Here is a 22,157-nt window from a genome sequence, read left to right as displayed (position 1 = left end):
TTACTGCAGTCATGTTGTCCTGCTGTGGGGGGGACATGGGTTGCCCCAGCTTGCTTAGTGCTTGCTTGAGCGTTATAGATTTTAGCTTCATGCAAAGTCACACATTCTAAAGCACAGACAGGCCAGAACAGATGCAGGCGAGAGATTCAGTCTTTTAATGAGATGACATTAGAAAAAATCTCATGGGCTGGGGTAAATATCAATTGTGAGCACCTGACCTTTCAGCAAGGATGGCCAGTGTGCTGCTGCTGCATCAGGCTGTGCACATACCAGGGCACTGCATGGAAAAAGTTGGGCATGGTTCAGAGAAGAGCCACTTGCTGTGTTTTGGGAGGAATATCCTGGGATCCTTGGGCTGACGGTACCTCCGTTGCTTGAAGAATCCTTGCATTCACCTCTGGAGTTGCCATAGAAACACTCCTGTGCTGGAGCCAGCATCAACATGGGGCCCCAGACTGGGGATTGAGGTGTAGCAGCTGGGGGGACTCACCATCAGCAGGACAAGATTAGTGACTTGTGCTGTGCTGAGAGGTCTGGGGGCTGGAAAGAGGAATCCTGTGCTCCAAGCACAGCACATGCAGGGCTCTGGCACACTGCTGTGAATATTGCAGCAAATTGCACTTTCACAATGCTCCCCTGAAATGCCTTGCTGGGACAGGTATGGTACCCCTCTACAGCCTGCCAGCTCTTTCCAGAAGCCACCGAGGCCCTAAGAACTTCACTCACCACAACTTTTGTCGTGCACAACCCTAACTCACAGAGTTGCACTGGAAACGCAGACCTGATAAATGAACTCATCCCATGGGAGCATGGTGCGGACAGAATAAATCAGGCACTGAGTCACCAGCAGGCTGACACTCCTCTGCAGCATTCCCTTCCAATGTGGCGGGCTGCAGAGTGGGTGCTGGTGCTTGGAACTGCCCTTTCCAAATGCAAGGCCATGCCAGCTGCACCTTATCCCCTTGCTGTTGTGTGTCCCCACTGCGGAGACATTTCCAACAGCTCTACAGCTCCCCTACAATCAGCTTGCCTCTTTCATTAGCACCCAAGTCTCCTGCATGTGACTGGAGAATCTGAGGTGCATCCACTGACTGCAGCACCACTTGACTGTTTCAATTGAGAAGAATCTGTGACCTTTCCTAAAAGTCTGGATTGCTCATTCTTTTCTCTCTCCACTTTTGGGCACTGGAGCAAGATCCCAAACAAATGAGGGGAAGAAAGTGTCCAAGACAAGAGCCAAGAATGTCTTGGGATGGATGGAGAAATGTTCAGGCAAAAAGGCAAAATAAATATTGACCCTGACGGTGCTTAAGACTGACACATTATTCGTTTAAGAGCTCATGTGAGTTGCTAATGAAATGCTAACAAATTGAAGAAAAACAGTTGAGGGACATACAAGATATATTGCTGTCTATCTCCTGGTATGTTCTTCTAATTTTTACTAAATGAAAGGCTTCAAGTGTCTGGCTGGACTCCCTAATGCTAGAAGCACAGTCTGTTACTCCAGATAGAAGGAATTCTACAAGCCAGCACCTGGCAACACTTCTGATCTCCACAGAGCTGCGTTATGGATGAGGGAGACTGGGACTGGAGCTAGCTGTCAAACCTATAATTAAAAAAATGTGTTTTCTTACAGAAATTTATTTCTGTTGTCAGGAGAGAAGGAATGCAAAATCTCATTTATCATATTCCACAAATTCAGTAGACACTCAAACCAGAAAGCTCCAGCCATATCAGAAACACGAATAGTTCTGCATAATAACTTAAAATAACGCACTGAATCCTATAGCTCATGCACAAAGTGCCAGCAAATCCTTTCCAAATAACAGTGCTGTAATGGGTAGAAGGCTCTGTGGGCTCCTATGAATGGAGTTCTAGATTTTCCAATAAAAGGATGGAAAAACACTGTTTGTGATGTAGGACCACATTGGACCTCAACACAGAAATAGCAGCACTGGGCACTGGCCTGCACACCCAAGCTGTACAAAGCACAGCAGCAGACCAAAGCCTTCCTTTACTCAAATGGCGCCATAACCATGGATATCCCGGCAGCAGTGCTCTCTGGAGGAAGGCTGCGCTTCCATTCTTAGGTGGTTGACTATCATACTACTGCAGTGGGAGCACAGCCTCTGCTTCAGTCCTAGAAAAGCTTCCTACCACTGAATCATCGCGCAGGCAAGAGTTAACAAGTCATGGAGATAACTTTGAGCTATTTATACAGACATAGCCTTGTTGTTACGAGCAAAAACAATGCAGCAGAGCTGCTCCAAAATGTTTGTGAAGGGTAAAAGTCCATAATTCTTTAAGTCAAGCCTTTGGTTCTTCAGGATTTGTTAAGGAAACAGAGCATAGTTATTGTTTTGACACCTCAGAGAGAGCTCCAGGCTGTATTAATGCTAAAACTTCTCTCCAGGCAAGAAGGGCTTGAAGGGGATGTGATGAACCCCTCTAATCTATCTTCAAATTAAAAGCAGCTTTATTTCTGCAGCTGTTTGTTGCTTATGGAGCACCTTCAGAACTTGCAAACAAACAGCTTAACAGGCATTAAAATTGCCTTGAGTTAAAGGGAGAAAAAATAGGCAAGCAAGCGTGCCCATTTTCCATTCCTGAAGATGAGGAGCATAAAAATTCCAGAGAAACCATATTTGAGAGTCTTTCTGCAGGGCACGTTTAGATCATGGGTTATTTCTGTCAGACTAGCAAGTAAAATTAAGCCGTTCTGCGTTTCCGAGAGTGCTGTTGACGCTGGAGACTGCACAGCCCTTGGGCACAAAGCGCCCCAGTGTGCTGCATAGACAGCCAAGGGTCCCCAGGCTCAAGCACCTCCTTCACACAGCGCTGGGGTTGGTCCCGCCTGTGTGGGGACAGCCTGAGAGAACCCAGCTCTGTGCGGAGTCTGCAGGCCCAGCTCCGGCAGCCACACTGGCCGTGGCAGCCATGTTGGCCAGGCCTCACTAGGCCCCACGCTGGGCCGTGCTCCCCTTGCAGCAGCTGTGCTGTGTCCCGAGGGAGCCTTAACTCTGCGACACTCACAAACTGCCCCCAGCTCAGGCGGTACGTGAGTTTCCTGGGGACAGAGCCTGGGGGAAGCATCCCTCACCCCAGCCCCAAAAACACACTGGCTGCAGGGTGGCTGCTGCCATTGCAGTGCAGCCAGCAGCCCCACAGGTGGCTGTATGCAGATCAGTAGCTCTTGCATTTTTCCTAACAGTTAATCTTGAGGGGGAAAAAAAATATGAATTTCAACGTCTGGAATATGAAGGAGATGCTCAGCACTCCCACAGCCTCTGGGTAAGTGCCCATCACACTGCAGCCATCAGAGCCTTTAAGTACAACAGCCTCTCTCAGGAATTAAGATGATGAGAATGTTATAAATCCAAAAAGCTCCTTCCTGATGTGTAATTGGTCAGAGTACCAAATAGTTTGGAGGTCTTGCACTGCTAACATACAGCATTCCCGGAACTGGCAACATTTTGAGTGTTTAAGAGCATTTACTCAAATTAAAAACATTTTAGTGGTCCACTTACTTGAATTCAAGATGTATAAGCAGAGGGATCATGGTGAGCAGCAGGCTACAGTACCTGAGTTGAATACTCCTGCAAACGTGGTGTAATAGACTGAAATATGGAAAGAGGAACATCTGCCTGCCCTATGCCCAGCTTTTTGGTGGCTTTCAGACTGTTCTCTTGGCTTGGCCTAGGATAGGAACAGGCAGGAACTTCGCAAGGGATATAAGCGAGGAGGTGATCCAGCAGGATCACCTGGAACAGGAGGTACCACCATTATTTTTTTTTGTTATAGCTCCTTACTTTTGGAAATTGTTGGAGAAACTGCCATAATTACATGGTCACTGTACTGCCAATCAGGGAATGACTGCAGGAATGACAAGAAATATGCCTAAAATTAATCTGTGGTTAATCATGATCTGCTGAATTATGGCTAATTAACCTACTCTGTGATTCTGTTTATGTCTACATTACTCTCAGCCTACTAAGTACTGTGATAGATTTACCATTGTAGGGAATTTTAAAATCAACACTGGAAGCTCTGCTGAAAGCTATTCTGTGCTTTGAGCAGGAATTTATTCAGGAGAGTCCTATGGCCTATCTTATGCAACATGTCTAATTAGATAAGTTAAATGCTCCCTTCTTGCCTTGCATAGAAGATAGATAGAATGAATCACGATTTGCAATATCATTACGTGTTATGTAATTCTAAAATTATTCCATATACTGCATTTATACACACGGATGATTTTTTTCCCCAGTAGAAGTCAAAGAGCAGCTATAACTCCACACATCTACAATATATAATGAAATAACAAATATTATTTGCATTGAACATCTAGAGAACAAACACATAAAACATGCCTTTTTTTTTTTTGTTTTGTTTTAATAAACAGCAGAGTATCAAACTTTGCATCACTTGGCTTAAAAACAGTGCCAGATTTATCCCTCGTTTAACTCTGGAGAAGCTAATTGATTAATTTTGTCCTCTGATCCTCTGGTAGTTAAATAACCACTTATATAACTAACTGTTCAAATTCACAGTTTTAGTCATAGTGTCTCCAATGTGGCCTGATGTTACAATGATGATGGATGATAATGAAAATATAATAGCAGGTTCCTTCCCCATTATAAAAGTACTTGTCACATAGGTATGAATTAATTGAGTTTTGCACAGATGCAGGGGTCAAAGAGGACCCAATTCAGAGAAAAGTATGTTTATACCTGTCACGATTTAGCCTTTATAAATATGCACTGCATCATTCTATTGTCTTCTTGGTACCTGCAGGTGATTTTTTTTTTCTCTGCTTTTATTAAAGCCTTCCCTCTTAACTAATCTAATAACACACGATTGAAATACAGATGAGATTTTAACACCTGCTCCTCAGCATTCCACTTTTTTGGCAAGTGAGTTGAGAGGGTCAAGTAGGGCATGAAACAATACTGAGAACGAAGCTGAGCTTTTAGAGGAGTTAAAAGGAGAACTCAGAAGGCAAATTAACTTCTTTTAAAGGAAAAAAAAGTTAGGAGTGTGTGCACAAAACTGAGATATGAGAAAAGGTGTTAATAACTTCTCCCAGCTTACTTCTCCTGTTACTAGATCCTTTTCTCACTACAGCAGGATATGACACAGAGATTGCATAGTACTGCCTTTCAGAAAGCTTCCAAGATGAAACATAAAATCAGCACATAATATTGACAGGGTATGCCTCAATGTGTTTGTTCTTTGCACATTTGAGGAAAAGTGTTACTTCTGAGAGCAGCTGCCACCAGGTCCATGAGCAATGCAGGACTCCAGTGATGTAATAAGGCCACAACAGAGTTTCTGCAAAAGCCCAACACTGCTCTGCACCGTTACCTCTTGTGCTTCCTTTCTGCCTGCACCTCAGAACAGACAGGGGGCTCGAGGTTTGATTCATAACCCATCAAGCCTGTGTGTTCTCGTCTGCAACTGCAGGCAGCCTGAGAAATAGGATGTGGGAGCCAAAGTCCCCACTCTACCTGTTCTTATATATGACTATTGGCATAGTAGAGATCCTACAGACTCATCAGAAGGAGGATTATCTAGTTGGACACTGTAATATCAGGGTGCCAATTATTTGAGGAGGTAAGAAGATGTCATGCTGATAAAGTGACAGCTATGCTGTGGAGAAACCTAAGAGTCAATTTAAGTGTACCAACAAACAACACAATTTTGGGGGACTGAAATGCCAGACACAATTAGGGAATGTGTCGCATTAGAGCTGCACTGCTGACTGCCTGGCCAGAAGGGCACACAGAGGAAAATCACAGGGCATCTGAGCGCAGTGGTCACAAAAGCAGCGATGCTTCAATTAGCCTTCTATCAACTGGTTACTCACAGTGCTGAAACCAGATTTTCAGCATCATTAAGACCTGCCCAGCCAGAGAACTCCCAGGGAAGAATCACATCTTGCTTTGGTCCTGGGTTGGGCACAAGGCCCTCGTTTGGAGCACTACTCCATTATTCTTGTTGCACTACCATAGAAGTGACAGTAATGAACTGGAGTCAGCATCTCTGCAGGAGACATGGGAGCCAAAAATCCACTACAGAAATGTTTAATTTCCAAAAAGACACTGATGTAGAAATAAATAAGCTTGTTAGAACGGAATTTAAAGGGGTGGCAGAAAGGGCTGTAGGTTTGCCTGAGGAATAGAGATTATTTAGACCTCGAGCTGAAACACAGAACAAATGCAGAGCAGCTATCAGAGCAGAGTGAGCAGGACCAGCGCCAGACTGACACGGTTAAATAGCACGGTAAAGAAAATGAGAGGGAACCCTTTAAGAAATTAAAGAGCATTAAAAATGTAAAAATGGGAAGCAATGTATTATAATTTTAAATTGAAGTTACCATAATTTTCTTGTTCCACGTGAAAAGCAGTAACTTGCTAAAGGCATAATAACTACTAATAAACCAATTTCAAAAGCCATCAGGAGCAGAAAGCCTGCCAGAGGGTGGGTAAGGCCAATACATGATGAAAATACTGAAGAGAAATACTAAATTAAAAAAAGATGCTATAACATGAAGTCTACTTGTACCATTTATTCTCCGTGGCACATTTCTGCTTTGAGAAAAGACTTCTGAGTTTAACAGCATCATTCAACCCATTATTTCATTAAATTCCATTCCATATAGCAGAACCACAAATTCTGAAGTCACCTTAAGGTCCAAGAATTAGCAGAAAATGACAGAGATAGATAAGACAATGACTGAGAGAGCGGCTCAAGAAAAATCCTGAGCCTTACAGGACTGTACAGACCGGAAGACAGCTTCAGACTGGGGGACAAAAACTGTCTCTAGAGGTTTAATTCCTAATATGGCCAAGGATAAATGTGTAAGTAAACGTGGCTGTGCTGCAGCAATCTCTGCCTGCTGGCTCCTCGCTCAGGACAAAAGAGCCGACATGGTTTCCAAGGTGAGGAATGTTTGGGTGGTATTGAATCACGTTGGAATGAATAATGGAGTTGCTCATAGAAAGTAAAAATGACCTTGAAGAATTAAAGCAAGAGCAGGAAGACTTTCAGCCTGATACCTGGAAACTGGAGGCAGTGGCTGTAAGGGATCCTGTTGTGGTTAATGCGTTGGGGCCACTGCCAAAATCTCTTTGTAGAAATTCCTGTTAGGATATGAATGCAGAAATGAAACAAATGATTTGCAGCAAGCAGGTCACTGAGTTCCAAAGGATAGAGAACAGAAAAATAATGTTATGCTTTGGCAGTCTCCAGCAGAGATGGTAAATGGCTGGGAGCAGAAATAGCAGCTAAACCTCCTTGATTTAAACTCCTCCAAGCCCCCTGGATGCTGAAGTCCCTCCTCTGCACCCAAAGCAAACGCTGATCCTTGGTTGCTTGATCAACACTTTGGCAGGCTGCAAAAAGTAACGACAAGAGCAGCAGCAGGGCAGAGATAGAGACAGTTCCTACAGATAGAGACTAAAGCTGTGAGGAAGGGCAGGTGAAAAGCAGCTCGCAGCTCTTCAGTTGGATTTGTTGTGATGCAGTCCTAGCCGCTAAATGAGAGGGAGCAGAAAGGGCAGGGAGGTTTTTGGAGAGAAAGCAGGAGGAAAGGAATAGTACTGCACTGATACTACTTGAGATTACTACCAGGAGAGAAAGATCTCTTCAGGAAAGCAGTGCACTTTAAATATGTCAGGAAGGCATAAGTGAGCTTCACCCATAGAGCTGCAGAAGAGGAGGGACATTGGCACAGGTTTGGTGTGGATGATAGGGCTAAATACAATCCAACAAATAAATGTTGCTTTGGAAACTGTAGAAGACTCTTTGCTTTTCCAGCTGACTCTTAGCATTTGGCGTTGGACCCAACAACAGAGTTAAAATTGTTTTCACAGACCAATAAGGCCTAGGACAATTTATAAGATTTGGCATGGCAATTCTAGAAACATCTAGAGAACATAAGAAGAGAAGATTTACTGCACGCTACATGTCTCTGTGTGTTGCATCTGACAGCTATTTTGGGGCAAGGCAGAACCTTTAAACGAAAGGCGATATGTTCTGTGTGGCCACGCTGAAGTATTTGGATGTGCTAACTGCAGCTTGGGAACAAGCAAGAAGCTCCTCAAGATAAGTTGGATCTTTTTGGGATAGGGAGGAGGAATTCCCATTGGTGGCAATGAAACTGAGACAGCAGAGGACCAGCTGACTCCCCAGCTATGCAGAGTGCTGCAGATTTTTCAGGTCATGCTCATATTACAGCAAATGTCGGGGTTGCCAATGTCACAGTACCTTGCATCAAGTTAGGTGGGAAGAAGAAACCATTCCATTGGTCAATAGAGTACGATTTAGCAATTTTGGAGCCGACAGGAGCTTGTGATGGTGTCTATCTTACAAATCTAAATCTTTTCTTCCTTTGAATGCATACAGTAGTGCTTTAGGAGAACTCCTGGCACAAATGCACAAACAACACAGGAATGGCTCATTTTAGCAGAAGGCTGAAAGCCCTCCGGAGATAAACTACTGCATCACCTAAGAGGGACTGCTAACCAGGATTAAATGGCTGGGATGTTTTCTTGCTGTTTATAAGGAAGGGTTTATATTTAGAGCAGATCATGCATCCACGAAGCTCAGGCATCCTGAAGGAAACAGTCAGGTGGTTGTCTGATTTCACCATCACAGAGAGTTCTGGGCCACGTGTGGTCAGGCTGATGCCTTGTCCAGATGGCCTCGTTAGTAAATTCGTTGCCAGCAGTGCTAAGCAGGGGAGAAAGAACTTCGCTGCTCAGGGGAGTGAGTGTGCTCCAAGAGGCATCTGTTTCATCTCCCCCCACAGTTTGCAAAAAGTGTCATCATTCCTAAACTGACCACCAAGAGAGCAGACTTAAAACAGAAAAATGAGGCTTCAGGACTGCCAATAGCCTTCTTTGGTCATAGCATCAGCACAGAGTGAGCCTGGGGACTTACACGGCTCATAAAGTTCTCTGAGCTCCTCAAAATGTCAGCAATAGAACTCTTTGTATTGGAATCTTGTAATTCAGACGTTAGGTAATGCAAAGGGACTGAGCAGAGGAGCAGGTTACGGGATGTGACATGCTCCAGTTGTACCAGACACTTTGAAAGGGGATTATGGAACTAAGTGCTTTAATGTCAATATATAAAGAGCATAAAAAACCCTTCCTCAAACTAAGACGGAGCTTTTTCGGCTAAAAGATGGATGGGTTTAGAAAAACAGTGCAGGAGATGTGATACTTACATTGTCAGCCAAAGTCCTGCAGCTCAGAGTACACAGTGAGCTCAAAGCCAAAAGCATTAAGATGATATTGTCACCAACACTGCTATATGGAGGAGGCTGAGCAGACTCCCAGTAAACGCTCTCTCTGTTGTATGTATGATGTTTGGGCTCCTTCCAAAAGTGGAGATTAACTGAAGACGTCACTGCTAATAAATGCTGGGGTGATGATCTTTTGTTAGAAACAAAAATTAGTCTCCTGTTCTTTTTTTCCTTTGGTTATACGATTTGATATAGAAGGAAAACCCTGCTTAAGAGCCTACATCGTTAATTTTGATTTGTAATTCTCAGTTCACTTATCCTTGTTTTGCCAGGCTTGATCAGAAGAAAGCCTTTGTGATTTATTAGCAAACATTTTGCTTTGAACTAATTCAGTTTGTTTCTTCCTTGACCCATTTTAGGATATGTTATATGGTGAGATTTTTGTTCTCGTGGGCAGGCTGGGGTAAGTCTTTGCACAGTGACACAGCTGGAAGGAGTGGAAGAACGGATTTCATCTACTGCTACGGAGAAAGAGCACCAAAGGCAGCAATACATCCTCTGAGTAGTGTCATTACATTTGAAATATTTCTAACAATCAAATCAACGTGTCCGGCCATACACTGCCTATTTATTTGCTATTCATATTCACAAGCCTCTCTACTCCATTTCAGGCCGAACAAGCTCTGTGCCCGCAGCAGCGCTCTGAGTGACTACTCAAGTCTGAGTGACTCCCAGGTGCTCTTCGGCTCCCAGTTCTGCCCAGAGAATGTGCAGTCAGCAGCACCGCTGGAGCTGGGTATGCAGCTGGGCCAGCACAACTCCCAGGACGTGAGTTTTGCTCCCTCCTTCAGCCCTGCCCAGGCACACAGCCACCATCCAAAATTAGCAGTGACTACTGAAACAGGCACTAATGTCTGCCAAACCCAGTTACCTTCTGATACAGTAAGAAGAGTATATATTTACAGCAACTAGACAGCAGCCCGGTTAGCTAAAAAAAAAACTATCATTTCTAATTAACGATCATTATTGAGATAAGCATTATTTTCTTTGATTCTTTTTGATTACCAACATAATGTGAAGTTAGTCTCAAGCTAGTCTTTAGACTCCCTGGGTAAGGTAGAATATGTCATCTGTTCTTTGAACAATTCCGTGTTAATCACGATTAGCTTTCCACAAGAGCAACAGAGGTATTCAGAGCTGTTCAGTTCCACTGACAGAAAGTTACCTTTCAGTACTGTTGCAGCAGATCTCTGAATGCTTGTGGATGAAAAGCTTCTATGCTCAAAATGTTCTTCCTGTAGCACGTGGCTTCTGATGTTACCAGCCTCACTAAAATAGCTCCTGCACCACTAGCAGATAGTGCCAGATCCAAATAAAGACACCTGGGAGCAAAGATTAGAAAAAAAAACAGTCATGCCAGCTCCATAGCCCTAGGCAGCCATTCAGTCCCAGATCCTATCCGCTGTCCCCTGCACTTTGCTGAAGAGCTTGTCCTTTAACTGCGTAGCCTTTCATCAGACGCAGGAAAGAAAATTCACTCTTCAAGATGAAAGAGCATTGAAACGTGTGAAAAACTGAGCTACAGTCTGATGATGCTAGGCAGCAAAGGCTGTCACCTACAGGAAATTCAATAGGATTTTCTGTAGATTAATGTACAGGGAGCTCCCTGAAATCATTTTATAGTCTACGTGTTAAGCATACAGGGAAAAATACCAATGCATCTGATGACTGCAATCAACTGAAAAGAGTCAGGATGAGGAAAAAGCCCAAGTCTGAAGAAATTCAGCAGGGTTTCAGTTCTACTGGGAGCCACACAATCATAAAACCGTTAAGGTTAGAAAAGACCGCTAAGATCATCCAGTCCAACCATCCACCCATTGGGTCCATCTAACAGGGCACACTCAGCGAGCAATAACCTCAAGATACTTCAACATCCTCATCCAATGGTGTAACATCCAATCGCTGTGAACCATGCCTCTAAAAAGTACTTGGTACGCAAATCGTTTTTGCTAATTAACATTCTGATTTTTTTTTAAACCTCAACATTTTTTCTTTCTTTTGTGCAACAGAGCGAGCCCAGTATTTTTACCAAATACCAAACAAAACCACAGCTATTTGATGAAGATACAAGAGAAAAAGGGTTGCTTAATTTTGGTGCAGGACAAGGGAAGAGAGTCCTGGAAAATTTCAAAGCGAATAACAACAAAATAAAGGACAAATACGATCGGTACGTACCCACTGCAAACTTTCTGTGAAGTCTGTTATCACTCCCTGCAGCTCCTCTTTAAAAGTTAGACACGGCATAGCTGCATATTTCAGGTTTTAGATAATCTCTCATTGCAAAGAGTGGCAGGATAAGAGAATAGAGTTTATTTGCAGTGAGAGTTGTGTAACGCTTCCAGCCATAAGCCACAAGGAACAACAAGACTATAACCTGAATTTACCTTTGTCTTCTTACTCTAGGCAGCAGGGTTTTTTTTTTTTCCCCTCTCTCTCTCCTCCTCCTGTTTTGATTCTCTGTGAAAGCCTGTGGTTCTAAAAAATTTATAGACTGTATTGGGACTGATCAAAGGGACTCCTGGTGTGACATTTACCTTTGAGACAGGTGAGAAGAATGGCAAGCACACTTGTGTGCAGAGGAAGATGTGATGATTGTAACATAAACCTGCACAAATCCCTATAATTTTTCTTGTAGACAGGATTTTTATGTGTGTTTTTATAACAGACGTGTGATTTGATGATGAGCCCTCTGTCAAGCATTAAGAATTAAATGTAGCTGTCAGACCTCTAGGACTTAAGGATTAAGCCAGTATTTTCAATCTCAGAAATGAAAGATGGCAAGCTCCCCAGCGCACGCATAAATAATTCTTCATTCTGTACATTCTGTAAAGTAACATTCAAAGTGAAACACATTTTTGTTAAAAGCCTTTAATCAGATCAGACTGCACATCTCTTTCTCTTCTGCAACAGGCACCGATTCTGATACTCTGATAAAATGTGATGCTCTGGTGCTTATTGGAAAAGTGGAGGATTTTTGTATTTGTAACCAAATTGTGAGGAATTAACATACATTTTTAAATGTTTTGACAGAAATCTTAATTATCCTCTATTTCTTCTTTAAATTAATTATGCTTCTTTCCATACTACAGATGCATTCTCAGATTTGAAGCATGCTTATAGAAATAACTGTATTATCTCTAAAAAAAAAATATATATATATATCATTTATCCATTTGTATCTCCTGCACGTCTGATGATCAAAACGAACTTATTCTTTTCATAAAGCTGAAAAGAATTCCAGCAGCCTTGCCTACTTCTCACTGTTACACTCTACCTGGCCTCCACCTTTTTGATCGCTGTAATTTGGATGACTAAATGATCAATTTAAAATGACCCAAAACTCCAGAGAGGAAATAGGCTAGCACTGTGCTTAGCAACAGTCCGTGCATTTTGGCTTGATAGGTTAATCATGAATATAGCCTGGTTCTTGATAGGCTCACTGCACTCCAAAGGATGGATAACAGAAACCACGGGCGTAATCTCAAGAGAAAAGGATTTGTGCTGTATGTTCTTCCTTTCTTGATGCTGCAGCTTTTCCCTATTTCCCCCCACAGCTATTTTAGCCCAAATATAATATGTATGTATCTCAGCAACTGGCACGTCACCTCCACCTAGACTGGGTCCTTCTGGACCAGCCAGCACAGCAATAGCACCCAGCAGCCAACGTGCAGCTGTGCAAACATGCCTGGAACTTCCAGGAGAGGAAGAAATGCTAGGCCAAGATCAGGAGAGTTTAAAAAAAAAAAAAAAGTATATACATGTGTGTGATGTATATGTGTGTGTGTATATATATATATATATATATATATATATATATAAACTTCTTTTTACTGTGATATTTTCAATTTCTGACTACTTCAGTAACTTACACGTCTACCTTAAAAGCCAGAAACACAGCAAGTATAAACTGTTCTGTTTTTGTTTTTTTTCCATTTTAGAGAAGTGTTAAGCACCTTTATTTCCAGCATCAACGACAGGCTTCAAGGGGTAAGTTAATTCAAATTCAGAGCTCAGGAGAAGGAAGAATTAGAAATGCTACTCAACATTCATTCTCTCTCACTTTCTTCACTGATATTTGACTTAGCTTACTGTTTGCTGTGAGCACACAAATACTCAGATCAACAAATGTCAATCCTTTTTGCACATACCATGCTCTTTGTGGCCAATCCTTAGGGTTACAGGCCTTAGGGCCTTGTCTCAGAGCCTGCAATGGAATTTCTCTGGGGTTTGGGAGCAAGAATAGGCTGTAATGGCTGTCTGCAAATACAAAGGCTTCTTTCCTCCTGCCTCAAGACAGTACCTCTCTCTCAGGAACAAGTAATCCAGTGTAGTCTCACAGTCTGAAGGTGAAAGTCTCTTCTCCCCCCTCCTTTTTATAAATAATTTAACTGTTATCATTAGTGTTTGGGTTTTTTTTTTTTTTTAACAGATTAATATCTCTATCATAAAATAATTTAAGACTTCTGCAATCTTTCATTTGTCTTTTGAGCCATTCCAGGTCTCTTTTGGGGTTGCAACCAGTGGATGGACAAACTGAAGTGACAGTTGCCCACTATTCTGTAGCTTTTAAGGCTGTATTTTTGCAAACAAATAAATGACAGCATATAATTTTCTCACTTACCTTCACTCTTGCAGCTGCAAGCATGCTTGGACAATACTGAAAAAGAGTTCAATTCAAGAAACAAATCAATTTCTGTTCACCTGGAGACCATTTCCAAGACACGTGAGTCCTTTCTGTGCTTCTGCTAACAGCAGAGGGCACAGTCAAACTACTGAATGTCTCCAAGCTGGGCTGAAATAGGCGACTCATGCCATTCACAGCTGCTCCTCGTAAGGGTGAAGAGCCAAGAAAGGCTTAGTCACAGCATGGGTTTGGTTTTTCCATTCTTGTTATACTTACCTTTTCTCTGCTGTCTTTTGTCAAAGAGTTTAGGTGCTGTATGGTCAGACACTATATGTGTATAGATAAAGGCACCTCTATGGTTTGTGTTCTCGGTCATTTTTTAGGTTGTATCTGATACACTAATGAAGTACTCACTAAAAATACTGTTGATACTTATATCGTATGTTTCCACATCCAGGTTTTAAGGACTTCTCAAGTTTTCACTGTAGTTTGCAGTTTTCTCTCTCTGGTTCCTCTTAGGTAAAAAGCAAGTCATGAGGTGCACTTGCACTGTGATGAAAGGATGATCTCCCAGAAAAGCCAATAATGTAAAATACTTGTGAACAGCAATTAGCTAGTCACAGCAGTCTTTATTGAGGGAGACTGCTGAAATTGTTTCTAATTTGACTTAGATCTGAGCTTTTGAGAGTGCAGTAATTTTTAATTGTGTCATTATTTTTTGTCAGGACTGTGCTCTATGCAAAAACAAGGAAACAGCTTCAAAACATGTACAAAATGTGTGATATACCTTTTGAGTACAGTGGAAAAGACCTTCACAAAAGCAGTCGAATCTTATCTGTGCAGCAAACTGTGGCTTCTAAGACTCACAGCTTTGACAGTTGCCCTTTAAATCAACACAGCTCTCTCAGGCAAGAGGAGGGGAGTCTGATGCATTTTTCACAAGGCTGTGGTAGCACGTGTGTTCAAAACATCAATCTTGTGGTAGTAAGAACACTCCCTTGCTGTGCTTGGCAGTGCTCTTTGTGGGACCTCAGTGTAAGCAAGAATCTGTCTGCTTTGGCCAGCACAGCAAGCTTCCTATTTGTGTTTGCCCATCCCCTAGTTGCTTCAGTGTCTCAGCTTGTCCACTCTGAGGCAGGACTTTGCCTAATTTCATACACCTCTAGCACAGAAATTGTTGTCATGGCACTGAAAATTAAATCTATTGTTCATGAGTCCCCCTGCTCTCTGCCATTTGCTCATCTGTTTTTTGCCCTGTTTTTTTCTCCGTAACCATTTTAAATAACTGTGCCTTGAATGAAATGAGAAACCTCCCAGAGGTGCCTGCTGCTAGATTTTCAAAGCAATTGAAAAGAGAAATTGGCACTTTCTGTAATGTATCATGCTGCAGAATGTTGAATATATAATGAAAATCATCACACACTCCACAATGTTGTTCTTTTTATATTTCTGGGAGGTTCATCTGTCACTGGTTAATTGCTGATAAACACTCCCATTTGACTGGTGTCACGCTGATGGATAATTAAGTTCCCACCACATAAATGCCCACACTTGTGCCTTGAAAAGATCCCAGCTGAGGTAATTCCTTCAAAAAGGCCATCTAAAATTCCTAAACTCAGCTGACAAAGAACTAAATTCAGAGCCAATGAAGCACTGAATGGCAGTGGTTGATGATACAGCACCGTGGGATGTGGGTGACATGGTAGAGGTGTTAAGCAATTGGTGGCGGAGGATTTGATGTGAGGAGCTGAATGCAGAAGATGACGAGGCTCTCTTCAGAGACACAGGTTGTACAACAGGGCATTCAAACAACACTGCAAAGTAAAGAAATCGCTTGAAATTAAGTACATTCTCATTAGAAGCATTTCAGGAGTGTCACAGGCCTCATTTACAGCAGTGAGCAGCACATACATTTGGCAGAGTCTACATAGCCACAGTGTGAGAAGAAAACAGAAAATATTTTTCAAAATATCCTTCCAAATGCTGTTGTGCTAGCACGCTCTTTGCACTGAGATAAAAACTGTTCTCTTTGGTGCATTTGTTCATATGTGCATGCACAGCGGATAGAGCTGCGTCTGGCACCATCAGTGAGATAGCATTTGCCTGAGCAGCTTTCACAGAAGCACAGCTGCTCTGTTCCTTACACATCTCAGTGTGCTGTGCACTGGGATGTAAAAGAAGGAAGCAGACCTGTGTTCTCAGTTCTGCCTTGTAAAGAGTTTCTCTGGTTGACTTGCTGGCTTACCATTTGCTCGCTCTTTCTGGTCTCAGCTGCTGTAACTCCTTTCTTTTTTTATTTTCCTCATTTTCATTTATATACTCACATTTATATCAAAGCTTTCTTCTATATATATATATCAAATCCTCATATTCACAGCTCAGCCCCCTCTGAACTGCCTTGCTTTTCTGGTATCTGGCAGTTCCAGCTGTGACAACTCACAACAGCCGTATCCTCTGCAACACTTCTTAGCATCTTCCCAGCGAGCACACTGCTGACAATCTGCCCCTCCTGCCAGCAAAGATGGTGAATAATGGGCAATATTTCCCTTAGAGAGGACGAGCCAATGCAAATGTCTGACAAAACCCAGCACTGGGCAGCAGGGTGGGCTTACTGGGCGGGTTCACCTACCGCCAACCCTGAGGACCTGCAGCATTCTCTCTCCTGACAGATTTCACATTCCTTATGTTATTAATGCAAACCAGCAGCATTCAAAGACAATGGTACAGCAAACCCAACCACAGCAACATTCCAGGTTGGAAAAAGCTGCTTGGCTTGGAGTGAAATACTTGAAGAGAGGCACAAGCCCGTGCATAATCCACTCATTAACCGAGTAAAGATTTTTCCTCTGTGATTGAGTTATTCAATAACCATCCACTGCAGGATTTATTTGAAGAAGACTTTCTCTGAGGCAGCTGTTCTTGATCATTTTCAAAGCCAAGAGGTTTGACTAGCAGGATTCTTGATCTGATATACCTCAGCCATCTCAATGCCTTTTTTTTCTCGGCGTAGATCAACACTCATTTATGTTGTGTTTAATAATGTTTGACAAGTCTGAACGCTCCTTGGTGCGGAAGGCAGCGAGGGAGGAAAGTGCCCCTCCTCTGTACTGAGGTTTTTCTGCAGAACACTCCTACATGTACAAATGGAGCGCGTTCCAAAGGCTGCTGGGAGCCTGCCCGCAGCATGCTGTGCTGAGTCAAACGTATGTGCAGATCACAAGCCCGGAGGATGCAACGCTATTTTTAAACCAAGGATACCATGAGGAAGAACAGATAGACGAGGGAAATCAGAAAGCCTGAAAAATAATTCAGAATTAAAAGAAAGCATATGGGGAAGAGCAGCAAGCTGAGGTAAGCCTTCCTTGTGTACAGCTGGAATGGGATGGAGTGACGTGAGGGGCTTTCCTCGCCCAGCTGCTGCTGCCTTCCTCCCCTCGGTGGGGCTGCAGGCCTACAGGGGGCCAGCAGCCTCCCAGAAACATAGTGCAAGTAGCACTGGGGTCTAACCAGAGAGATGCAGACTCTGAAAGGAGCCACTGAAACACCTCTTCCATCATTACAAACCCATTCCAGAAGCCGTACCTCGCTGCTCTGTGACCCAGCACACAGCCTTGTGTCACCTGCTGGCTGCCCACCGCCTCGCCTGCATCCAGGTCACCGTAGCAAGTTCCTGCAGGACTGGCCCATGAGTTTGCCCCTTCCTGCCACCACTCTCCAGTTTTTCTCAGCTTTTTTCATGACATGATTTCTGATGAAAAGCTTTGTTTGAATCTACACAAAGGCCACTGCATTGCCTTTGTCTAACAACTCACCTCTCTTATCATCAGGTATTGCATTAGTCAGGCACAATCTGCCTTTCATGAATTCTTGTTCTGTTTTGTTCCATTTTCCTCCATATCTTTGGCTGCTCTTTCCTTTAAGTCTAGTTAAAACCTTGGGCAGCAGAACAAACCCGCCAGCCCATAATTGCTCACATCTCATTCTTTCTCCCTTCCAAATGTACCTTTTCAAAAGTCTCTGTTTTTTCATGGAAACTAAGCGTGTACAATCCCTTCTGCCTGTCTCTCCTTAATAGTTTTTAACTCTGGCCAATTCCATCACGAGTTTGACAGAAGGGCAGAGCCACCAAGATAATTAAGTTCCCGTGAGCTTGATGAAAATAGCAGGGCAGGAGGAGAAGTGATGCCGAGCACCGTGCGGTGCTGCAGCGGGGGAACAGCATCCCTGGGGTGAGAGGAGCTGCCCTGAGGAGCTGAGATAAATACACCACGTGCAGGAACCTCTTCAGCAGGGCTCTCAGCTCTGCAGACACCACAGTCAATCAAACATATTGGATCTGAAGGAAAAGAGGATTAATTAACTGCAGAGCTCTTGCAGCCACTTGTTGGAACATCGCTCTGCACTGATCTTTTTCTTGGGCACACTGCAGCATTCCAGGATAACCAAACCTGAGTTTTGGTTATCCCACCCAGCTGGCTTGGGAACACTTTGTTTTAGGAGGGCTCTGCATCCTGTTTTGGGAGAACCAGTGAGCGCTCTGCCCTAGCCATGCATCCACACCTTCTTATGCTGTTCAGAGGAAAGAGCAGACATGGCTAGAGAGCATCTCTTCCTCTGTTTCATCATTTATGGTTTTAAAGGAAGACTTCAGGTTGGATATTAGGAAGAATTTCTTCCCAGAAAGATGCACTGGCACAGGCTGCACAGGGAGTGGTGAAGTCACTGTCCCTGGAGGGGATCAAGGGAAGGGGAGATGTGTTACCTAAGGACATGGTTAGTGGGCAGCATTGGTGATGGGCGGACAGTTGGACTGGATGGTCACAGAGGTCTCCCAACCTGAATGATTCTATGATTCTGTAAGATTGCTAAGGATCTTCCCCCCTCCATGTAAGCTGTAAACCAGGCACATTGTGGTCCCTCTCCCAGTGCAATCTTTGTTCACCTCAGCCTTCCTTGCGCTGAGCTAACCAAGTGTTCCAGCTTCACGCAGCCTTTCATCTCCAGCTGCCATATTAATAGAACACAGTAAATGAGATTTGGCCTGTACTCAGCATCTTATAAATTCAAATGCTTTGCATTAAGCACATACCCCACTGTTCATTGTTTGGTGCTTGGGGAGAGCTCAGCTGTGGTTGCATAGCACAGTGAAGTATTTCATGCCAAGCCGTGGCAGAAGTAGCGATAGTATTGATAGTGCTTTATTCACATTTACAAATGAAAGACCAAATGTGTTTTTTATTGATTTGCCTGTTTAGTGCAAGATGCTCTTCAAAGTCACAGTGACATGGTGCTGAAAGCCCTGGAAGACAAAAGCCAAATGGAGCAGGCTCTGCTGGAGATGGAGAGGAGACTGGCGGCTGTAAGTGGGGAAATTAATCTTTTATTCTGAATCTTCATTTCGAATTTCTCCAATTTCTTCAAAATATTAACTGAATATTACATTGTCCTTAGACAGAGGATTACAAAGTAGACCGTTTCTATTGTAATGAATGGGGAAAGCATATTAAAATGCAAATTCTGGACCACATACTGTCTGATGCTTACCCAGGAGGCGGTACACAGTGTTGTCAGCACTAATGGAATCGTGGTCAGAGAGAAGGGAGCCCAACAGTGCCCTGTGGTGGCAGGCACACGGTGAAGCACTGTTTTCTTGCTCTGTCATGTGCCTTTGCTGGAGGAGGTGGTGCAGTGATGTCCACTTTTGGGTCACAATAAATACGTCTTACATAGAGCGATGCAAATCGCTAAGATTGGGTCTTAACTTAAAGTGTCTCACTGATGCATGGTACCAAAGTTTCCTCTTTGAATCCTATTATCGTACTTTGTAATGCATTGTTTACTGCTTCTGCTCACTGCTCCCCCAGAAAGATGTGGAGATTTCGGATGTGAAATCCAGTGTCCTGCAGCTGAAGGAGGGTCTGGAATCACTGCCAGCTCAGCTCAGTGACCACCACCTGAAGCTGTGTGAAGAATTACGCTCCCTGAAACTCCCCAGTGCCTTAGCTGAGCTGCAGACCTTCGTGACCAGTGCCAAAGTCCCCCTCAGGATGGTGGATAACTCCTCTCAGACCTCGCCTGGCACATGCCAGGACTGTGCCCCACGTCAGCAGAAAGCACACTGGCCGTGCTGCCATGGTATGGGGGGCTGCAGTTCCTTGGGTCTGTCTGCTGCAGGGAAGCAGCACGGAGTCACTGGGGACGTGACACCTCAGGGTGGACTCAATACACCTTCTGAAAGCAAAGTCAGCCCCGTTGCTACAGCTGTGTATGGTGGGGAGGTGGAATCTGCTTTGGTAGCGCAGAGCTGCTCTCACCAACCGTGTGCGTGCAGTGCTAACAGCCAGTTTCTGGGGGACGGTCAGAAAAAGCACATTCCCGTACTGCAGGAGATATCCCCAGTCACTCCTCTGAGGAAGGCAATCCGCAGAGGTACCGGAGGATTTAAACCCGTGACACCATCACAACAGAGGCAGCCTCAAGCGTGCCATCTCTTCGTGCAAAGCAACATGTCTGGGCAAAGAGATGGGAGCTCGTCCACAGATCAGGAGCTGGAGAACACAGCTGTAGGGAACAAGGCAAAGCTGAAGCTGGGAAGGATCGCCTGGAATAAAGTAATGGAGAGGAAGAAAACATACCCCAGCAAGAGAAAAGGGGAGCTCGCCAGGTGTGCTGATGGTGGGCTGAAGCAAGTAAGAGCAAAGAGGATTATCGGGTTGGGAAGCACAAGAAAAAATTGCTTTCCCAGATACACAGTTGCTCTCAGTTTAGCAAGCTCTAACCCAATTCCTGCAGCTCCCCATCAACAGATGCTCAGCAGTGCTCAGCCCAGGCTTACAAGGAGTTTCCTGCCAGTGCCGTGCTCCAAAAAAAGCATTCTCCAACTTGAAGACCAAAGAAAGAGAAGTTTGGAAAACAAAAAAAGAGTGATACTCTCCAGTGTGAGAAGGGATTTCTGGGATTCCTCTCCCCAGGAGAGTCTGTTCTCCCTGTGCAGAACAGGTGAAAAGCAGGCGAGCTGTTCCACAGGCTCCACCAACCCGTGTCCTGGCAATGTGCAGGGCACAGAATGTTGCTCCTTAGTTTTTGATAGTGATTATTCAGATTGAGGGGTTTCGTTTTCAGAGCCTCCAGTGCAGACATGGCTGTCTCTGCTGCTGCTTATTCCTCCTGCTTAGTCTCCTACAGCTGATATTGGGAGCTCCTGTTGGGACTGCTGAGAAGGGCTGAGTGTGAGCACAGCCCCTTGAAAACAGGCAGGGCTCCTGCCTGGCACCCAAGCATGTCACTGCCTGCTCAGATCCATCTTCAGGGACAGCGTAGGATCTGAGGCTTGGAAAGCTGCGTGGGCCTGAGTTATTTTACCCCCCACCAGAAGTGCCCCGGGCTCTGCTTACTGTTGTGTTCGTGCAGCAGAGAAGTGCCTGCACTCGGCTGAGACTTTCAGCCCTACACCTCTAATAACATCTTTGTAGCTGGAGGCTTTCACTCCTCTCTTACTCGTAGTCTCTGTTTTGGTTTGCATGTCTGAAAGTTCTGACTTTTGGCTCCCTAGAAAGTAGGGATCTTTTTCTGACTGGTTTTGGTAAGGTTAAGGTTTGCCCCAAGAGCTGTTTCTGAGCTTTGGGTGGATACGGGCTCGGCTGAGGAAAGCAAAGTCCCAGCAACCCAGTGCATGGACTGCTGTGCTTCTCCCTTGAGGCTGAACTTTGTTTCAGGAAATTCAGGATGTTGTTTAGTTTCTACCATAGTAGTCTCATGTCTCTCTTCATGAATAAAGGACGTGTCCATCTTAAACTTGTCAAGGATGGCTCTCAGACAGAAGCCCAAAGAAGCAAAGTCGAAATTCAACACCTTCAGTAACTGATGGATATTTCTCATCCTTTAGATGTAGTTCTTTGGCTCAGGATCATCCCAGCTGTGCAGATGTTGAGTGAGGAGGGGCCACCTCACCACCAGCCTGGGATAAATAGCTCGAGCCCTCGGCAGCCCCAGGAGCAAACAGAGCAGATCTCGCTGGGTCACCAGCCGTGGATCTGTTTCCACAGCTTCAAATGTTTTTGCCCTTTTGATCTTTGATCTGAGCTGCTGCTGGTGAAACAAGCGTTTCAATATTGACAGAAGCGGTCTATTGCCACAAACCCACATGGCGCAGTGCTCTCATCCTGCAGGGGAAGGCTGGGATCGTTTGCCCAGCTTTAATAAACACGTTGTTTCTTTGCAAAT

At 44.1% G+C, this 22,157-nt stretch overlaps 1 protein-coding gene across 3 annotated transcripts; it reads left to right on the top strand.

Moving 5' to 3' along the window:
• Positions 1-139: 139 nt before the first annotated feature.
• IHO1 (interactor of HORMAD1 1) lies at positions 140-22,156 on the top strand. Of its 3 annotated transcripts, none has more exons than XM_019620164.2 (7): positions 140-3,291; positions 9,922-10,078; positions 11,320-11,477; positions 13,249-13,297; positions 13,946-14,033; positions 19,190-19,293; positions 19,799-22,156. In XM_019620164.2, exons 1-7 carry the CDS (start codon positions 3,236-3,238, stop codon positions 21,038-21,040), a joined length of 1,854 nt encoding a protein of 617 aa, XP_019475709.2. In that variant the 5' UTR covers positions 140-3,235; the 3' UTR covers positions 21,041-22,156. The 3 variants fall into 3 exon arrangements, with proteins under 3 accessions (XP_019475709.2, XP_085091577.1, XP_010716899.2); XM_085235451.1 differs by lacking the exon at positions 140-3,291 and adding an exon at positions 6,488-6,941; XM_010718597.3 differs by lacking the exon at positions 140-3,291 and having other exon boundaries at positions 7,361-10,078.
• Position 22,157: the final 1 nt, after the last annotated feature.

This window comes from Meleagris gallopavo, chromosome 14 (genome assembly GCF_905368555.1).
Source record: "Meleagris gallopavo chromosome 14, MGAL_WU_HG_1.1, whole genome shotgun sequence".
Taxonomy (NCBI): Eukaryota; Metazoa; Chordata; class Aves; order Galliformes; family Phasianidae; genus Meleagris; species Meleagris gallopavo.
The sequence above is the reverse complement of the archived record's forward strand: the minus strand, read 5'-3'. Positions and strand labels throughout refer to the sequence as shown.